The sequence below is a fragment of the Augochlora pura genome, chromosome 9 (genome assembly GCF_028453695.1).
Source record: "Augochlora pura isolate Apur16 chromosome 9, APUR_v2.2.1, whole genome shotgun sequence".
NCBI classification, from domain to species: Eukaryota; Metazoa; Arthropoda; class Insecta; order Hymenoptera; family Halictidae; genus Augochlora; species Augochlora pura.
Window position 1 is genome coordinate 2117643 of NC_135780.1, and position 21904 is coordinate 2139546.

The window sequence follows — 21904 nt, forward strand, 5'->3', positions numbered from 1 at the left end:
GGAAGGACCTCGATTCGATGAAATCCAGGTTTAGCGCGTTTCCGTTCGCCGCTCGGATCTCGTTACAGTGTGCTGTAGGGAAATTAGATTAATTCGGGAACGCTGTGCTCCAATTCGGAATTACGATTTATCGAGTTAGCAGGGCGCAGATGGCTCTCGATCGCTCGCAGACGAAGACTTTCAATCGACGCGATCGATGCTCCCCGTCGGTTAATCCGTGGACGTCGAATCCGGCTCCTCCCGGCCTTTCCTTTCGCGATCCGGCCGCGCGCGTGTCCTTCTTATCCGATCGACCGATAAACCAGCTGTCTAATCGTCACGATCGAAAGCAAAACACTTCCTCGAACTGTGTCAGTTCTCCGAATTACTTAACCCTTCCATGGTTCAATCGATGGCGACCCGCGAACACGAGCCAAGCGATAAGCCAAATAAATTTGTTTATAAGCCGCGCTACATTATCTACCGCTTGTTTATTCTGGCCGTGGTATCATATTGTGCATCTCGTCGAAGGTTTACACGGCGCTCGGTTGTCTCGAAAGCTCCTTTCGTTTTCAACAGAGTATGAGAGTATAGCTGGACTAAAAAATAGTCCTTCGAAATAATAAAAAGACTTTTAATAATAAAATTTAATAATAAAATTTAATAATAAAATTCTTTAATAATAATAAAAAGTATTTTGATCTATTCATATAATACAGATTTTGGCAAATAAACTTGTTTTAATAATAGTTACACAAATAGCATTTAGAATATATTAACCATGTAATATCCATACGGAACTACCACTTCTCGAAAAAGAAAAATTGATTTATCAAATTCAATATTATACGAGGAGATCAAAATATTCATAGTCCACTTACTGTTTTAAAAATTGATTTTTTTACCTTACCTTGGAGTGTTAGAACAACCTAATACTCGATGATCAAAATAAAAACATGTAACGATTCATTTCCTACGATTTAGTTTTTCAGTAAAATGTGCGACCACTATAAATCATGAAAATTGCTGGGAAGACAAGCAGGAACGAATTATGGCATTACGAGCGAAAAGAGACAGCGTCCGGAATCTTTGTCGAGGTTGCGTTTGGTTCCCTCGAAAGTCCGAATTTTCCTCGGATCATCAAGGGGGAACGGAAGAAATAAAAAAAAAGAAATGCGAACGCTTCCCGAGTGAAAGCACGATGCGCCAATCCAGGAAAGAAATCGGTCAGTTAGTGAACCGGCGCGATTTTTAGAGAAGCGCCGCGAAAGTGAAATGAATTTTCTAGGACGCTTCTAACTGCGATACTTGTAAACATTTCGATGCGATACTATTTTAGCCTCGCCGTAATCAAGTTCGTAGAATTCCCTTTCTCCCTGAAGGAAAAGCATCTACGCCGCAAGTTCCGCAACGCGGTCATCTTGCGAATTTCTCGAAATCGTCATTCGGCGACGCGCTGCGGTTTCAAACATCTGTTTTCTTTGATGTCATCGGTCAAAATTGATTTTCGACATCTCTTGACAACGTCAACCATTTTCGATTGCACTTCCAGCATGCACGTAATATAGCGAGATCTACGAAACATGTATCTTAAATTTTCGATATAGGTTTAGAATACAAATTTAAGAGACGTGCGTTCTTTATTTGTTTTGCCATTTTAAGTAATGGCAGAATTATTAGCTAGCAATTATATTTAATAATAATTATTAGTACATAATTATTAGAATTATTATTAGTAGCAAAATTGTAATATAGTATACTAGTCCCTCTATCGTCTAAATCAAATTCAAGTCATTTAATACAATTCGAAAAAGCCTTACCGTTTTAAAGGGTAGATACTTGTATTTTTTCCCTGACTGTACATGTATATTGGATCTATTTTATTAATCATATTTAATTCACATCTCCTTCTCCCTTCTTTTCGTGTTCTCTACTATTACGATCACTTGTTACTAAACTGCGGATTTTTTAGAAATAATATTATAATATAGAATAAAATAATATTATAATATATAATATAGCAAATAAATAGCAAGTACTTTTTTTCTTGAATCATGGTAATAGGTTACAAATAATACATTGATCTTTTAAACTTTTTAAAAATTTTTACACCGTTTCAAATTGTAGTTATTCAATTTTACCATGAGTGCACAAAACCCGGAGCCTGCTCGTTACAGATTCGATAAAAGTATAGCACAAAGCGTCGACGATTGGTCCAAGGAAACAAATAGGTGTCTCGTTTCATCGCGCGACGCGAAAACAGTAGGGTGGACGATTAAATAATTGCGAGGGTAAAATCCACGGGTGCCGCGAAGCCTCTCATCGCGATTCACCCAGTTTCGTAGTTTCCGTGACCGAGATTCTCACAGGTTCTCCGTATTAGAGCTGCAAGATGCTTATCGTTCGCTCGTTACAGGATGATGGTCGAGCAGAGCGCCGTCGAATTTCTTTTTCACGGTGAAATAGCGTCTGCCAGAGTAAACAGAAGCGCCGCGCGCCGGGGCCAAAGTGATGAGGTTGCGCCGAAATCAAAGAGCTTTTCATCGAAATCAGTTAAAACGACGATACTTTTTCACGTTACAGCCGAAATTCTTGCAGATCAAAAGGAAAATAGAGAGACATTTTTCAGGAAAATAGAGAGACATTTTTCAGGAAAATAGAGAGTCATTTTTCAAGTGAAAATATTCTGACAAAATCGTGGCTTATACAGTACCATGTACAATTGAATTTTTCTGTATGATATGGTGGACATTATTTACGACCTCTCAGAATTTTGATAAAATATCGATTTCAGCGAAGTAGTTGACGAAATTTTTTCGTTGAAATAGCCTGCTAATTCTTTCTTAAAATTCTATAGTGGCAGATAAACTTTGCGGTCGCTTTCGAAAACAGTATATTAAAATTATGTTGTCGTATCGTATCGTAATCATATAATATGTCATTTAAAAAAGTCTACCTGTGTATATTCATATAATATGACATTCAAAAAAATCTACCTGTGTATATTCATATAATATGTCATTCAAAAAAATCTACCTGTTTCATATAATACATTATTCAAAAAAGTCTACCTGTTTATAATCATACAATATGTCATTTAAAAAAGTCTATCTATATACCATACTGTCTATCTAATCACACATTCGTTGGAATATTTCAAATATAACAGAACCGTTCAAGGTTGAAAACTGTTCACGCTGGATTCCCTCTATTTCTGCTCCGTGCTGGAACATTTCAGCTTCAACGTAGAAAATCAGTATCGCTTCATCACGTTTCTGTCAAAAGTTCGCCGATGTTGGCAGAACTTTTTCATTTGGCCCCGTTGGGCGCCGCGCCGATGCATCCGTCCCCGGGAACCCCGCGTATCTTTCCATCCCCACGGTTTTCTACATTTCATTTAATCGAGGCTCGATGACGCGAGACCAGTTCTGCACGATCGACGAGCCGGTTAGAATCGAGGTTGCGCGGCATTATGCAATCGAGTAATCGAAAACGAGCCGCGGTCGTCACTTTTCTCCATGGTCGCCGTTTGAAAAACGATCGAGGTCCCATCGGGGAAGATAAGAGGTGTCGAACGGCATGATTTCAATGGGAACGTCGCGTCGCGTCGGTCGTCGACCTTTCTATCGGCGAAGACGATCCGATACCGGTCTTCTTGAGGTAACGACGGGGACACGGATTTTCGAATCGCATCCCGCTTTGTCATCCGATTCGCTCGTTCATCCGGATTGCTCCATTGTCGCGCTCTAATCCTCTGATTTCTCAATCTTTCACTTTGGAACCGATCTCACAATTTATCTCCATCATTGAGGATCTCCCGAGTCTGCACGGGGTGTTGAAGAATTTTTCTAGGTAATGATAATAATTATTACAATTACTATTATTAATGTAACGCGTTGAGATTCATAAAAGAATCATAGAAAAGATCGACACCCCAGAAGAAGAAATAAAAAGAAGTAAGTTTTACATAATCATCGTTGGAATACAAACAAGAAATACTTCATCAGCATGTAACTAGTAGCCACTGAAGGAAAAGGAAAAGGGATAAAAAATTGAAGAACAAGACCACAAGGAAATATCAATAGAAGAGTAAAGTGGTGAACTCTGACCGCAATAATAAAGTATGTCTGAAAAATAGAAACGAGCCGTAAAATGAATTATTTACTCGATATGGAAGAGGATCATTTGCAGTACTATAAAATATAAAATACATCAGTGATCGATACCGGGATCGAGAGCTGGCATTTACATCGTTCCACATCGGAATCGCGTTTCCTAGATGAAATTTCGTCGACTCGACTCCGTGAGAGCTGCCGGGACATTGTATTCCAGCTGCGACCGTTTCGAGGCTTGCGATCAGCACGCAAAGAGGTTAATGAGAAAGGGACAATGGAACGAAGAGAGTAGGAGCCGAACGAAAATCGGAGAACTGGAGCGAACGATGAAAGCGCGCGATCACCGATGCTCGCGCATCGAAAAATTGACTTGCAATTGCAGCGATCGCAGGCAGGGAACCGGCGAGGATTGCAGGAGAGGGAAAGAAAGAGAATCGACGTGTCACTCGACCGTGACAATTCCGCGGCGCGCCGGTTCCAATGATCGACGCGGCAACTTCCTTCGAGACGATTTCCGGTGCGAACGACGCGATTCGCGATCGGCGCGAGTCACGATCGAAACGAAACTGCCTCGCGCAATGCGATTTTGACCCAGATAGACGGAGGAAGACCGAGTTGAACGAGGTTCCGGGCGAGAGCTTGCGCTGATCCAGATGATCGCGAACGCGTTAACGAATCACTTGTTGCGAGGGCCTCCTCTTTCTCCGGAAGCGGAAGCAAGGAAGCGGAGATAAGCGATCTTCGCCGCGCGGGCGACGATAATGACGACGCTCCCGGCGTCCCACGGTTCGATCTCGAGGAATGCGTGAAAAACGACTTCGCCATTGTTCGTCCCACGTGACCCTCTTCCGGCTAGAAACGACGGCGACAAAGAGGCTAATGAAAACATTTGATCCTTCGAAATTCTTCGCGCATTGTCTCTACTTGCAGCGTTTGTTTATGGCCCGTTCGAGCTCTTCTTCCGCTGCGGATTCGTTGGGCCCGATTCGGAGCAAACTAAGCGAAACTGTTCAGTTAACACATTAAAGGCGGGGGATCTTGACGAAAGTATGCTAGGTAACGCTTCAAACCACAAAACATACTAAATACAAATGTAGTGCGCATGGATTGCGCATAGATTGCGCAATGAGGTTGCAAGCCGTACTAATACGACTCCCGCCTTTAAGCTACAGTCGAGATAAATCGTATTACTACGACTCCCACCTTTAAGCTACAGTCGAGGTAAATCGTAGTACTACGACTCCCGCCTTTAAGCTACAGTCGAGATAAATCCTAGTACTAAGACTCCCGCCTTTAATGTGTTAAGCGGTTTAATAAGTTAGCTGGCTTTTGACGAGGATATCGTAAAGTCTCTCTAGTTGTCCCTCGGCTTGTGAACAGACGTGGACGATTTAGGAACAGGTGATACGGTTATTCGAGTCCTGCGGCTCGTTTTTATAGTTGAGCTGTGGGACAATTTGTGGAGGGAATTTATTGTACTCGTCACGAGGAAATACAAATTTTTTGGTGTCATTACAAGTACACATAATTTGAGATAAAATGTTTAGAGATAATTTGGTAGACTAAAACATACTTTGAGTAAAAATATCGGCGATCGTTATTGTCCTGTAAAAACAGAAACAACCCTTTAGTTTCTAACCCCTTACCGCACGTTAACGAATACCAACAACTTACTATCAACACATTGTTATTCGGTTCTTTAAAACCGAAATAAAATTCAAATCTCTTGTCATTAATAATTTAAACATTCGTGCAAATTTAGGCGCCTGTTATACTGATCAGATAATTTTTCTAAGCTGTCCTAAAACTGCCAAATCCAGATCCAATTTCCAGGTTCGTCGAGAAGCGAAAGATCTAATAAACATTTGATGCAATATCGAGCGATTAGGATAAATCATTGAAAAAGTTTTAGAAGGAATATGTAGGTTCGATATTGAGTAGAAAATCTCGTTCGTATTTCACGTGTCAGTAAAGGTTTGCTGTCTCTAGACGAGGCAAGGGCAGAGGTTCCGGGGAAGGTTGAACGAGGGCAGCTGCCTGATTGGGAAACGCGATTAACGAGCAATTAGAGGCCGTGGTGTCAATCGCTAAAATTAACCTATGCCTCGCGTGGACCGGATTGCCTGTTAACAAACGGCAGAAAGAGGCTCCGGGGCTAATCGGTTCATGGTCGCTTGCCCCTTGGAGGCAGCTGAGATAGCTTAGAGCCTGCCTCGATGGCGCATCTCTACCGTGGAGACTCCATTTTCTACGCCGTTGTTTTTTTTCACACCGCCCAGATGCAGTTTCTGCAAACATTTATTTACCCTGCACGCCCTTAAAAATTAATTCCTCTTATTATAATGGAGGGTCTTTATCATAAAATGATTTTTTATATTCTTGTTAGTATTGATGTTATTTTAATTGATTATATTCTTGTTTACACTCTTTATTGCTTATTCTGCCATATCATGTCATTATTTTCATATTTTACATTTTGCAACTATAAGAATTTATTTCTACTGTTACCAAATCTTTGTGAAAAATACACGTTCGTCTTATTAATTTTATATTAATTGATTATATTCTTATTTACGCTCTTTATTGCTTACTCAGTCATTATTTTCATATGTGACATTTTGCAACTATAAGAATTTATTTCTACTGTTACCAAATCTTTGTGAAAAATACACATTCGTCTTATTAATTTTATATTAATTGATTATATTCTTATTTACGCTTTTTATTGCTTATTCTGTCATATCATGTCATTATTTTCATATTCTACGTTTTTGAACTATAAGATTTTATTTCTACTATTACCGAATCTTTGTGAAAATACACACTCGTCCTCAATTTAAAATGGATATGCTTCTTCTATTCCTAATTTTCTATTAGAATTAATATATTAATTTCCTATTAAAAAGATTCCGTTCTTCTATGCTTCCCTAATTCTCTTTTCTAAAACGAAAAAGCCACGTTCATTCTCAATTAGAAAGGGGAATGTTCTATTGTTCTTCGGTGGAAAAGACAGATAGCCGTTCGATCTTTTCGACGAGGAGGACACCGGTGAAATAATCACCGGGGCTCGAGAGGGGACGCAGTGACAGCGGTCCGGTGGCTCGAGAGGGGTGCTTTGACCCCATAAAAATGCCAGAAAAGGGGAAAAAAAACGACGGGCGAATAGCCGGTATGAAATTCTATCGGGTACGTGTCAGCGACCGGTCCCTGAAAGTGACCGATCCTTGTGGATTTCGTCTGTCCGAGCACTCGGTGTCCGTGCCAGGACAATGGTCCATTAGTCACGTGAACGCGCAGGAATATCGGCACTGGACGTGGACAGAGTGCTCGACCGGCTAGATCGATTTAAACCACCGGCCGAACAGGCGCCGAGTAGCCCCCCGTCTGCCTTTCGGTCCACAATGCCGAAGCTTTTCCATTCGGTTCCGGAAAAATTCTGGCCGCTCCCGAGGTCGTCGACGATCCTTCCGCGAATGACTCCGCCGCTTTCGAAGCGATCGCGGAACAGTGCCATCGAATGCGTTCTATCGGGAATACAAATTACCAAGTAATCTATTCGGTGTCGTCATTCGAGCACCGCTGTGCATTTCTGCAGCCTGTAGATATGCAAAGTGGAAACAAAGTAGAAAGATAAGGATGGCTGAATTTAGAATTTCGACGTAGATAAAGATCTTCGTGGTCCGATAAATAGTGCCGATAGCAGCGTTTCAAAGGTTCTATGCAATCGTCGATCGAGCTTCGTCTGTTCCTTTTATTTATTTTTTTAAGTAATCCGGATAGGTTCGGAACTGAAGATGTAACAGATACGTTACCGTATCGTAAATGGAAACGCAGTTATGTAAAATTCTTAGATGCGATCGATTACTTTTTTTCCCAACTGGAAATCCGTTCCAGGAAGAAATTTCTACCGAACTCATGTTTTTGCAAATTACCCTCTCGAAAGTGGAATTTGCGTAAACATCCGCAGTCCAGTTAGTTACGTTCCCGCGTGTTTGCGCAATACACCGTTCGAAAGTGAGTTATTCGCGGCCGGGAACGTCACGATCGTCGACGATATCTTTTGTGTTTCGCATCGAGCACGCGACATTGATTTTCAATACGAAATTACGAACGGATTAACGAGTCCCCCCTGTCCGCGCACGATGGTTATCCGTTTCGTTATCAGCCTGCGTAGCCAACAACTATTCTCGGCCGAACGAGCACGGCTCGCGTTCGTCATCCAGAAAATCGGATATTCAAGTGAGTAATCGGTTGCTCAATCTCTGTTACAACGTGACTCATCGCGGCAAGGAATTTAGGATCGGAACCGCTCTCCTCCGGCCGCGACGCTTCGGCTCCGTGAAACAACGGGTTCGACTCGCATGATCACGTTCCCCACAGTTTCTGTCGTACGAACACTCTCACTTTCTATGCCGAAAAACTTTTTAACCCTTTGACTACTGTTGGCGCCTATTGGCGTCCGAGACATGTTGGCTTCCCGGTACTGTAGGCGCCAATAGGCGTCAAGGTCAAATTTCGCCCCCGTTTATTATTAAATTTGATTAATTATATATTGTGTAATATTTATGTTATATATTGTAAAAGAAAAAGCTTGAAATTATAGTTAACTTCGAGTAATATTAGTTTAATGCAATAGAATTCAATATTTTGAATATTTTACTATACTTCCTCAGAAATGCATGTCTAACGAAAGACTACGGCCGTGGCAAAGTCTGCCGTAGCCAAAGGGTTAAATACGTAAAAACAAAAATCGCGCGTCTCTGCTAGGAAAAATATCTCGCTGAAATTGCGCGAAGGTCGCTGAAGTTGAGGTTGCTGGAAAGAGATTCGGGAAATTTGGAAAACAGAATGACTCCTCGAGGTTAGGCGGTTCGACGAAGTTTCCACGTGTAGGAAACCGGGACATGGCGAACCTTGGGCCAGAGGAAACTTTGTCGAACGTTCGTAAGATTAACACTAGATTTACCAAGGCTATTACTTGGTATTTCTACTAAGACCAGTCGGAGTGACTGCTCTTTAGAAAAAGTACTTAGTGCTGTTTTCAGTGTTTATTTACTTCATAAAATGACAAAAAAGTTGAAAATGTTAATTGTAATACAGAAACAGATTTATAGACATTATCAGTTAATCGAACGCTAAAATTGTCCGGTAATGGTATAAAAGAAAATATTACATGCAGTAGGAAGTTTGAATTGAAATTGCAAAACCAGTCATTTTGACTGGTCTGGTAAATCTAGTGTTAAAAGTGAGGTAACCAAAAATACTACATTTCTTAATCAAACGTTTGTTGACCTGAAAAGCTACAATTATATATAACTGCCTAAAATGAATCGTTGTTCTTATCTATAAACAGACGAACATGTTCAATGGTTCACTATAGTTCATTAACTCGTCTAATTTCTAATTTTATGTTCTGCTTCTGTTCGTGCTTTAACACTAGATTGCCTAAGCAAGTCATTTTGACTGCTTTTCAATTTCAATTAGAAAAATAATTATGTAAATAATGACACAGCTTCTTATAATTTTCTGACTTTTTCTGCACCATATAAATGCGTTTATTAATCATTGTTGCTGCCTGCCCCACCCCCCCCTCCTTCGTTTCCGGTATATATATGTGTGTTATACCTATATTACCGAAAAGCAGTCATTTTCTCGGCTTCATGTTCCCGTCTTTCTAGCGTTAAAAGCGCTTTCAACTGATTTCCGAACGCGATGTTTCGAGTCATTTGTATCCAGAAGTAATTTGACTTTAATTATTTTATGAAAGAGAACATCTTGTATTCTCTTTTCCAGTTTAAATCTATTCTTCTTTCTATTTAGTAGGCTAAGTACGCCTCGGTCTCCCCTACCTATATCCCACCTTTAGCTCAACGATTTGATAAAAACGATTCGGAGAAGATGGGCGCGCGAATCCGGTCGAAGCGGAATGAATCCGTCGCGGAGGCAGAGTTCCAGGGAACAATCGACGGACGAATGAGACTAGAACGTAATCCGGGCCAGGTTTTTTGGTCTGAAAACGATGTGGCACGAGAAAAGGAACGAGCCGAACGCACCGCGTGCTTGGACGCTAACCCGCGAATTATTCGCGATGACGGGCCGGTGGATGTCTCTGGAACTCGTCGTCGGTCTCCGAACGGTCTTTTTATTATCCGCGTGATTCATCGAGCGGTTTTATGTAACTCGCACAGGGGATCGATAAGGAAAACGGGAACGACGAGCACAACAGAGATAAAATAATCTCGCGAACAGATTGCGGCTGCGGCGCAACGGCTGGCTCGCATTTTAATGTTGCTTTATTGATCCTGCCGCTCGAACACAATTAATTACTCGATCACGTTGCCGGCGGAATTAATGGTCCCTGTGAAACGCCGTCCTGGAATTAGCCGGCTAACTATCCGATAACTTGACATTATTCCCGACCGCTCGTTCGCTCGCTTTATCGCGTCGTCCCGTCTCCTCGTTGGCGCAATCTTTACGATTGTTTGTCCCCGTGAAAAATCGCGCGGTCGACGAACGAGTAACGCAACGATCGGCACGGAGACGAGGAGGCTCGCCGTTCGCGATAGCCTTTGTCGATCGTTCGAGCATGCTGATCGACGCGATTGCACAAAGCTGCATCATCCTTACGTTCGCGTGCGATTACCATTAAGACGTAGCAGTGACCGACATCGCTTGCGAAAATTGTTTCACTCCATGATCGCGGCGTAACAATTGATTCTGTGCATCACCGTTTCGACAGGGTATCGGGCGACGTCATTCTTAACGCGCCTTTAACGATGGTTAAATAAATAGACGAACTCGACGCTAGTACTGCCATACCAGACAAAATGTATGGTTTCTGCTTTTACAATATCTGATGCTATCAAAATAAACAGTATATGTATATTATAATAAAAATCCTAGGAAATTTAGATGAATATATAAATAGACCGCGGGTTTGATGCATTTATATTAGATGAAAAATAAAATTGAGAAACAATTCCACTTATTAATATAATTCCCAACAATATTATACTTGACTCCTTCGTATTGCAATCCATGCGGGCAATTATTATTTTATATAAACATCTACAGTTTAATTATAAAGCAGTAAGACTAGCGAGCTCCGAACACGACTAGTGTTTGCAGCGTTATTGAAAATAGTCATTGCAGCGTTATGTTAAATAGTCGTTGCAGCGTTATTGAAAATAGTCATTGCAGCGTTATTGAAAATAGTCATTGCAGCGTTATTGAAAATAGTCCTTGCAGCGTTATTGAAAATAGTCATTGCAGCGTTATTGAAAATAGTCATTGCAGCGTTATTGAAAATAGTCGTTGCAGCGTTAGCGAAACAATGACCAAGAGAAATAATAAGCGGTGGTCAAGCAGTCTGTTTTACGCTTAAAAAATTCTTCCTCGATGAGCGTGTATCGCGGACACGACAAGCGTTTACCAAGCGGAAAGGGAGCGGCGCGACGCTGTTCCGGCATCTCTCCGTCGAGGCCGGACCGACACAGCGGCGCGCGGCGCGCGGCACGACGGGAAGAATTGCGAAATCGCGTCTCGTCGCTTCGCGTCGCGCGTACCGTCCAGGTGCGCAACTGGTCACAGTCAAGGGAGCATGACCGGCCAGCGCGAAATAACTGTAACAGATTTTTTCGCGTCCCTGGCTCCGGGCTCTTTTCTTTCCGCGGAGACTTTTCCATTCGCAAAAGCGACACGCTTTCGGTCCGCCGGGTCCTATTCGCGGGCCGACGATCCGCCATTTTGTCGCTGCCGGTCGACGCGGAACTAAGCAGAGTCGCGCTCGAATCATCGCCGCTGTAGGAAGATTCCAGCCCAGTTATCCCACACGAAAACGACACTCAGATATCCTTTAATTAGCTGTTGCGATCTCGTTGGAAAGCGTGTAAGTTACCGCAATTGCACCATATATGTGCCCATAATTATGAAAGTGGTCTAAGTCAAAATTTTAAAAGAAATGAGTTTATCAGTTATTCTACACCACATTATTTTAAACTAAATTTATTCAATGTAATTTTTACGATGTCGTCAAAAATGAACCATTAGATGGTGGTTGTACTTTCAATATTATATGGAATTCATTTCGTGTTAATTATGAGAGTGGTCTAAGTGAAAAATTTAAAGAAATTATATAAACGTAACTTGTAAACGGCGCGTGTCCCTCTTTCACGCGTTTCTGAACTAAATAATAAGCACCGCCACTGGACCAGTATCGGAAGAAAAACATAAAGATATTACGTGTTTACTGCCATACATTCCTCCAGTTTTTCAGGAACATTTTAAAAAACTTAAAAACTCGAAATGATAAAAATGCTTTACTTTTTGAGAGTCATTAATAAATGTGCCTGAATGATTTCATTAAAGTTATTGTTTCAAACAAAACTCGTAGTTCTTTATTGCTTTAAGGCATCTATAATATAATTAGTTAATTTCGAAAATGATCAAAGTCAATTCAAACTTTTAAAAACAACATTTTCGTATGAAATTCACACGAAACTTCATATTCGTAATAAATTTCCATTATTCAAGACTAATAAAATTGTAAATAAAAAGATCGCATAATGTAAAAATATATTTTTATTTATGCAAATGCAATTCATTAAGTATCTCGAAACAAGAAATATATAACTTAGACAACTTTCATAATTATGGGCACTTTCATAGTATCATTTTCGTCACAGTCACTGCGATCAGGAATTCTTCAATTGATATGAATTTACTAGAATTTACTAGAAACTACTGAATTTACTAGAAAGCTTAAATATTAATAACAAAGGATTACAATTTTATTCCAATTTCAAAGAACATCCATAACATCCATGCTTGATAATTGATTACTAGTAATGTCCATCGCGAGTCGAACTCGTCAAAGTACGGTAAGGGGTTAACACGACGGTTTTATAATATACATAACTTAATTAAGAATATCAGAGTACATATATATCCGTTTCAATTATTTCGCTGATTTTCACTCATCGCGAAGAAATGGTGTAGCATTCTGTGTTACGACGAGTAAACTCGTCGGAAACAGCTAACTAGGTAAGACTTACATAACAATTAGCATACTCCTCGACACGCAGATCTATAATTGCCGCTGCTGCAACGTTCCAGCCATTTTCCAAACAAAATTCAGGCTTGTACACACCGCGACAAAACTATGAGGCACTGCTGAAGCTTTCATGATTTCCATGATTTTAACACTTAGCTAATTGAATGGATAGATCTTATAATTCTAACCCTTTGCACTCCGCGCCATCATGGATGTTACTTACCAGCGCTTATGAACATTTATATTATTATATAGTATACGTTATATATGTATATATATATATATATATATACATATATAATAATATTATTATAATAATATTCGTTTTATCTGAATTTGTAGACATTGAGAAATAGTTGCAAATCGCTAATAAACTTTAACGTTTAGTCATACACTAGAATCACGATGCCCCCTGAGAGGGGACAACGGAGTGCAAAGGGTTAATTAATCAAAACAAATACGTGTTCATATATGAATCTATAAGAGGAATAAATTTTATATTCTCAGAAGGTACGAATGTTATTGTTAAGCAGTCATAGATACCGTATAAGTTTGTTCTGCAATTTTCATTCAACCGGATAAAACGATAATTTCATCAAAAATTTGTTGAATCGCGGCGCAGTCGCGAACGTTTTAAGAAATACTAGAAATTCTAGAAATTCGTGGATATTTGATACTTTGGTCGTGGTGCGTACAGAAACGACGCGTTCCAAATAGTCCGCCGTGAGAAAAGATTGCGCAAGGCACGAGTCGAAGAGGCTCAAGGTGGCCCAGAAGATAGTAGCTGCCGAAGGGACCGTCGCGACGGTGATTTCTTTTATTAGGGTTAGAGCGTACAGGGTCGAAGGGTGTGCCGTAGTGGTTGGAGGAGCGACGCAGGAGGGTACCGTGGATGTCCCATAAACCCTGGGGAGCCGTGTGGAGCCGTGAGGAGAAGGAAAACTTGTTTCCTGAAAGGCACGCGGCAACGGGCGACGTTCGTGGGGACCGTTGCGTAAGCGCATCTCGGCGCTCGCCGCTCGCCGCTCTCGACACCCGTTTCCTTCGCTCGTGCATCACTCACTTTCCATATTAATCCTCTCGGAAGGCTGACCTTCGACTGGATTTTAGACTCGAACGGCTGAAATTCGACCTCGACACCGCTGCCATCCGAGGCCGTCGATATCAGATTCTGGGACGCGGTCCGTGGACCTGGGCAACGTGCGATATCTCGATATCCTTTCGTCGGAACAATTTCTATCGCTGGAGGTAAAGGGTCGAAGGATCGTCGAGTCGCGTCGCAGCGGCGTGGTTTGAACGAATTTCGATAATCTAGGATGTTCTCGCGACAGAAAAATATTCAGTAGGTGTGGAGGATGTTAAACCATTTAGTTTTAATGATGTTAAATTGATTTTAATTATATTAATTATTTTTATTATTTTTATTATTGAGAGAAAGGAACAAAAAGGGGGAATGACGTAGTCTAATCCTTATTGCATGTAGTAGACGCAGGAAATGGTTATTTTGCAGTGGATAATCACTTGTGAAAAGTTTGATTAGTTTGGGTTATTAGATATACATCTAGGTTATTAAACGGCGGACTTTTGCAAAATAAAAACGGTCCATACCGATTGAAAGATATAGGAACTAAATAGTTACTTTGCTCTTTCTTTAATTATATTAATATCTTGAGAATAATACATTAACATCTTTCAAACTCTCTGTATCTTTTCAGTATCTTAACAGCATTTACTCAGTTACTAGACTGCGGATCTTTGTGCAAGAGAGACATTGTCTGCGACTAAATCTTGCTTCTCTCTCAAATAATTTCAATAGCTTCTAATTAGCATACGAACATTATCAGATCTTTTCAATCATTCCACCCTTCCCCCGTACAAATTTCTCGGAAATCCGTAAAATTCGCGGTCTACTAATTAGTTTATCGAACTCAAACTTCTCGTGGCATTCGCAGAAGATCCTATAGCCTAGTTCCAAATAATCGCGAAACGATAAATATCTTCGTCATGCTGCTGGCTCCGCGGATCAAAGAAGCGGATCAAAAATTGTAAATGCTTGGCAACTTTTCCGAAGCTAGAACACCGAAAAATATTTTCCAATCCGCGTCTGACCCGAATTTCACCAAAAGAGAAATCACCGGGAGAATATAAATAAAAAAAAGAAAAAAATACTCCACGGATAGGTAGCCGTTAGCATGATAATAGGCTTTTGCGTTGCTGCGTTAGAACAATGTCGGCCGATGGTTGGTTTTCTAATTGTTATGTTAACACGCCGGTATGGTCGCGTGTTACAGGTCCCGTGATTTCCATCTCGGTTTCGCTATTCGGTTTCGGAGCGAGCTCGCGTGGAAAAGAGTTCGCGTAACGGGACGTCGCGAACACGTATCGTCTAAAACCGTCCGATGACTGCCCGCGCTACCTGTGTCACCGTGGCGTATCCCCTCGGCCTTTGCCGGTTAAAGGCGACGCGAGCCATACGAGTTACGATGAAAAATTTCGGTACACGTAACTGGATCGAACGCCGGAACCCGACCGACCTGAAATTTCTATGCGAAAGCGAGTCGAATGGACGCGACGGTCCTGTTACGATTGCCCGTTTCTACCTCGGCCGTTTGGAACCGACGCGAAAAAAGCAACGGGCGCATGAAAGTCACATCGAACGTGAAAAAAGTATTGAATATGAAAGGAGCGTTGAATATGAAAAAAAAAGCGATTCGTAATCGACCGTCGTGTTCGTGCCAAGAAAAAGATCAGCGTCCATTAAGCGTCGTTTGCCGTCCAAGCTATGGATCCGCGCTCCAATTTACCCGAGCCTTACATGTACAGTTTCTCCGCAAGAAACGAGTTAACCATCGCCGGAACAAACGTCCCCGGCTCAACGAAGTTTCCGCGAACGCGTAAAGATTCGAGGTGGAATAATAACCGGCGCACGCATCCGCGGTCTAATTACGTTCTAATTAATTGCGCGGCGGTATCCGCCGTGATCGTGTCGCGTCTCGAGAGGGGCCCGGCTATTCGAGACAGCCTGTACAGACCCGCGGTGAATCACCGAATCACGCGTTCCTCGTTTCGCGATCATTCAGACGCCGCGAGGGCTGCGTTGCGCAATCGATCATTCGACACGCCGCTAACAGCGCACGTTTCTGTTCCAGGTACACGCAGATGACGCGATGACGCTGCACTGGTGGATGCACTGGTTCTGGGTTACCGCTCAATTTCTCGGTGCGTTCTAAATAATCATCGGCGATCAAGGACGTCAACGCGCGACGCCGACGTTTTTGCCTTTCACGCGGCCGCGAATAAAAAAAAGCGCCGCTCGTTCACGGTCCGGATGAAAATGTCCCGTGGAAAACGCGAAATCGCAGACGAGCCGTCTCCGCGGCCAAGGGATCAAGGTCTCTGCGGCGAGGATTCCCCGATCCTCGACACGGTTTCCGTCGATCCGCAGCCGGGGACCTTGATTCCTGCGCAATGGCCGAGGTCCGACCCCTCCGGCTGCCACAACGCAGCCCCGCGAACGCTGTCGCGGGGCGAAACTCTTCAATTTATGGCTCGTTACAGTTGATTCCGTAGCCTTGCGACCGTAAATTTCAGAACAGACGTTCGTAAACAGAAGTTTTCTTGTTGCCATCCTGGACCTGTGACAGCTATTTATTTCCGTGTCGTCTGTATGACTCCTCGCTGCGAAATGCCATATTTTTGTTTCGAAGCTTTCTCTTTCTCTTTCTTTGTTTTTGTCTTTACTTGCACAACAAGGGCATACGCTTGAATCAATGATCAATATTATTATTACAAGAAGTAGATTAAATGATCTGGCTGTTCGGAGAAAGTACAGCGGAAGCTTCGTTTCGCCTCGATATCGGATGTACACGCAGCTCCAAAAGCATTGGGACATCGGCTTATTTTCAATTATAACATTCCATATAGTATTATATTGTCAACAGAACGTAATAATGTTTATCACTTGTGCAAACAGTTTACTCATTTATTGCATTCTGTTCATTGACATAAACTTCGTGGTGTATTTCGTACGCTTCTCTTGTCGTAATACGAGCCTAATATCCTAATACTTTCGAAGGGGAGTGTATCTACGAAATGGTCCCATCGAGACGACTTGGTCGCACGACTCGCCCGGCGAGAAAATTAAGAAAACCACCGGAACGTGACAAGGCGGAGTCCTCTAACAAAAGCACGCTATGTTCAGTGATTCTAGGGAACCCAGTGCCGTCCAGCACGGCGGAACCGCGCGTGCAGAGTCGTCCGAGCTCGGAGCCGACGCCGGAAGTGTCCTCCGTGGACGCGGAAATAGCGGAGGCGCGACCGGGCTTCCGTGTAGCAAAGGCGATCGGTTTCAACCCGGCGACGAACGCAGCCATGGTACTCGACAGACTGCCGTCGACGACGGACTCGACGCCCGTGGAGGCCAGAGGGAGGAACGTCGTGGTGACGAGCGTGGACCCCGTCGCCGAGGACTACCGGCAGGACGGGCCGTCGCGCGTCGCTAACGCAACGAGCCTGGAGCCGATCGGTCGACCGGCGATTTCGGATAGAATTCGAAGCCCCGCGACAAAGAAGGACAGCAAGATCACTTGGATCCTGACGTCGAACAAGACGGCCAGGCCGAAGTACGAGCAAGAGGAGAAGCTCGACGAGAACGACAACCGAAACGGCTCGGCGGTGGACTTCGTCGAGGACCTCACGGTTTTGCCTCTTCAGGAAGAGGTGTCTAGAATCAGGCTGGTACTGAACAAGACTAAATCGTCGACGCTGCTGTCCGCGTCCTCTTCGTCCTTGGCCTCGTCCGTCGGCGCCACCGGCATCAGATCGTTCAATCGGTCCGACGGCGAGGGCGACGTCGAGATCGACGAGGAGCTAGTCAAGCCGCAGTTGTTCGCCACGGCGGCGTCAATCCTCGAAGGTGATCCATCTGTGGAATCGATCTAGAGTCTTTTTCATTGTTCGAAAAATTATTTTATTCCTTTCTATATAGATACTTGCTTTCAAATTTGTCCCATTCAAATTATTGATTAACAAGACATCTTCCTTGGTTCAAGTTGCTAATTGAGTCAGAAATTAGATCTTCTAATCGTTCTAAAGTTACATTCATTCATTTCTGGGTAGACGCATCATTTGCTTTCATTCAGGAATAAGATATCTTGCTCGAGTTCAGGTTACTAATCAAGTGTGGAAATTGATGTTCTAGTTGGCGTGAGCGAGTCCACGCGTCTAAGCCGAGCCAGGAGCGCGTTTCCCAAAGATTTCCAATGGGATCAGGTCCAAGGGGACCATCTGCCCGACTATAACGACGGCGAGAACTCGAAGCAAGAGAGCTCCTCGAGGTCCACCGTAGACATCGCCGCCATCACCGGAAGCTGTCTCGCGACTGTTGTCATACTCAGCACAATGGGCAGCCTCGGATTCATTATGTACAGGTAATTATCTCGGCGCGGAGCACTAAGCCGCTCGGAAAGGTTCTAACGAGTTCGCTGTTGCAGGCGTAGGTACCTGAATCCGCCGCAGACCTTGAATAGCGATAAGTGCAGCAACCCCGATAGTTCCGGTTACATCGACGATTCCACTATTCGTGTGAGTAATGCGGAGTCTACAGGAACGTACAGTTCAACGGGACATTGAAATACTGGAATAGAAAAAGATAATCTACGCTGTAACCTTGAAGAAAATTATGATTATAGTTCGGGCAAATTTGAGCACATTCTCTGAATTCTGATTACTAAGTTTTGTTATCTAGTCTTTGTCCTTTGACTTTTGTATATTCAATATGTTGTTTTATTGACATTTTATTGGATAAGAAGACGCAGAATCTGACCGCTCCCGATTCTTGCAGGATAACTCCGAAGAGATGTACAGCCTGGACAACGACTCGTTCCTAAACTCGTTGGAGGCGATGACAATACAGAATTACTGGACGGACAGCGTGAAACACACGAAGCTATGACAAAAGAAGATAATCCAGCCGGGGAAGAGGATGGAAACGTTCAGTATTTCCGACGGTGAAGCGCACGAACAAATTTCATTGTTGGAGCAATAGTACTTAAACTCGACGCGTGCCGTGCGCTGCGTTTATTTGTTGTTGTTTTTTAACGGTATGGACGATAGTGGATTCCGGTAGCGTTGTTTTCTTCTGTATTCTTTTTTTTTTTACTTCCCTCCACTCTCTCGTTGAAGCGAACAAAAACGTTTTTATCCGTTCCCGCAGGATTCGACGATAGTCGAGCTCGCCTACTCGAGGGTGAGAGATCATTGACGACACATCAAAATTACAGGACGCGCACGCATTCCTATATTTCCGTGATCGTCGTATCGTTTTCGATGCGATTGGGAATATATTCTTACACACGCCTGGATTTTGATTTCGTCACTAGCACCGTTCCGTATATATATTTTTCTACCGTTATTATTCGCGGGCTGGCGAACAACCACATTCAGGCTGCAGTGAAATCGGTTGGTGCAATAGGATGTACTTTATTGATGCGCGACGGTTAACGATAAATCCTTAGAACATTAAGTACAAATAAAACCGTTGATTTCTAGTTAGATATAAAAATAGGGACGAGACGGAGAGAGATAATTTCATAAGAACGAATTCCTACGAAGATACTAAAGTCGCCAGAGAATACTTCCAAACTACGAGGGTAGCCACCAAACTTTATCACTGAACGGAACAAGCAGTGTTGCCCGAGTTGTTCAACAAAACTTGCATAAACGGTCGAGGGATGAAAATAGCCCTATCCGAGGTCGACAGCCATATTCGGTCGATTAGAGATTAGATTTCAATAAATTTAAATGTCCGACTACGTTTTAAGAAGTTTATTACACATGACCCCGATATTGAGGACTATTTCCATTCCTTGAATCGAAATCAATCACTGGACTGCGCACCGTTACGCGAAATAAGAATTGCCCGCGTCAGTTCCAAGTAACAAGAGTGAGATGAAAACTATCTGACTATAATTGTTACGTTGGAAATGATAAACGGTATTCTGAAATATTCCGCAGTCCAGTAACAATGGTTAGAACAATATATGTCAAATATTTTTTGAAGTCAATGTATACAAGTTTCGCTCGGGTAACGCTTCCTGCGAGTTTCTTTTGCTTATAGTATTTTAATAGACCTCTGTCTGTATTGTTTTATGATTTAGACGCGATCCTCGGTGACCTTTCGTGACCCCGTGCCATAAGGCACTGAACTATCGTTAAAGGCTGCAACATTCGTAGTGGCTTTCTATTTTATGATGCAAAGAGACAGGCTGGTCGTTGTTACCTTTAAGAGAACTCTAAGCGAAAGAAATATTTCTACGCGATAAAGTAAAGAAAGGATATCCTGTATATATGTACTATGAATTTCTATTTATACGACCACGTTTAGGTATCTCCTCTTAATTTGTAAACAAGCTTCAAAAACGTTTCTTACGGTCTTCGAACCTGAAAGAGAGTACACATGGTTCTAATAGGGTAATGGGAGAACAATTGTAACTCGCTTTGCGCACGTTACTGTCGGCTTCAAGAACACAGACTATTTTCGAAAAACAAAAAATGAAAAAACGAAACCGGGCTAACGAGAGGATCGGACCAAATACATTACGTAGTTTGTAGCTTCACGCCTTTACGACATATCCAGCAAAACCGTTCGCGAAGCGGAGATATTCGATTCGTCTTTTTCCACTAACGACTTCTAGCTTGTATATATGTATGTATGTACGTGTACAATAATTACTATTGTACAATAATTACGGATGTATCTTTTAAGTGTGCAAATTTTCTGAGATTTACGTTCTAGTAGAAGGTTAGCGCGTGTTGTTTCAAATATATTTCTATACCGAGCCTCCCGCTATCGAGGAAAAACAGAGTTTATTGTGATAGATCGTAGCGTTTAATAAATGTAAAATTATCACCGATTCATCGTATGGTAACGGTTGTGAATAAACCACTCGTATTATTATTAATGCTTATGTTTTCTTTTACATTAATTCACTAGACTACCTACTTCCTTAGTGTAAACAGTACTTAGTTCTCTTTTTATCAGAGAATTTATCATTAATTTAATATTGCAAAAATGGAGGAAAAATCCATTTCTACCGCTACTGCCATAAAATCCCATTATAATTTCTTGAAAAGTAAATATCACACCATATGTGACAAGTGGCGACTCTTGTGGCGAAAAGTGAAAGCTCTTTTTGCGATCCGTACAGCGCCAATTAGTAAATGGCGAAACGCTGAAACTGTTAACCAAACAGTGGCACCTCTTGTGGCGAAATCTTGAAGCTCCGTTTATGACCTGTACAGCGCTAATCAGTACGTGGCAAAAGGCTGAAACTGCTAGCCAAACAATGGCGCTCCCTGCGACGAAATCTTGAAGCTTTGGTTAGCTTCTGTACAGCGCCAATTAGTAAATGGCAAAATGCTGAAACAGTTAGCCGAAATCAACGGTTGATAATTTTATCTTCAGTTTCAACATTTTGCCACTACGTGTAATGGCGCAAAATTTAAATTTTATTGGGAAAAATGATTCTTGCCATTTTTTACATTGTATTTTATAGGAAAGACAGCAAAGACATTTACATTGAAGGAACGAAAAGATTAAACAGCCTAATAGTCTATGTAATAGTAATTTAATAATTTATTAAAAAATTAGTCTCTCTTGACTATTTTAAAATAATTTTACTTCCTCTGAAGACACGATTTAATAGGCGCATTATCAATAGCTAATAAAAGCTGTAGGTGAACAAATACTTTCTTCTGC

The 21904-nt window shown here is 42.1% G+C and overlaps 1 protein-coding gene across 2 annotated transcripts in view; it reads left to right on the forward strand.

Moving 5' to 3' along the window:
* LOC144475032 (uncharacterized) overlaps nt 1-21107 on the forward strand; it is a 39708-nt gene extending 18601 nt beyond the window's left edge. Inside the window, exons 1-6 of one of the 2 annotated variants that reach the window (XM_078190552.1) lie at nt 11750-11982; nt 16296-16365; nt 17348-18061; nt 18347-18575; nt 18639-18729; nt 18989-21107. In XM_078190552.1, coding sequence (XP_078046678.1) covers nt 16314-16365; nt 17348-18061; nt 18347-18575; nt 18639-18729; nt 18989-19099 — 1197 coding nt within the window. In that variant the 5' untranslated portion in view covers nt 11750-11982; nt 16296-16313 and the 3' untranslated portion in view covers nt 19100-21107. Of the gene's footprint in view, nt 1-11749; nt 11983-16295; nt 16366-17347; nt 18062-18346; nt 18576-18638; nt 18730-18988 lie in introns of those variants that run through there. The other variant, XM_078190551.1, reaches the window with a different exon arrangement.
* Nucleotides 21108-21904: the final 797 nt, after the last annotated feature.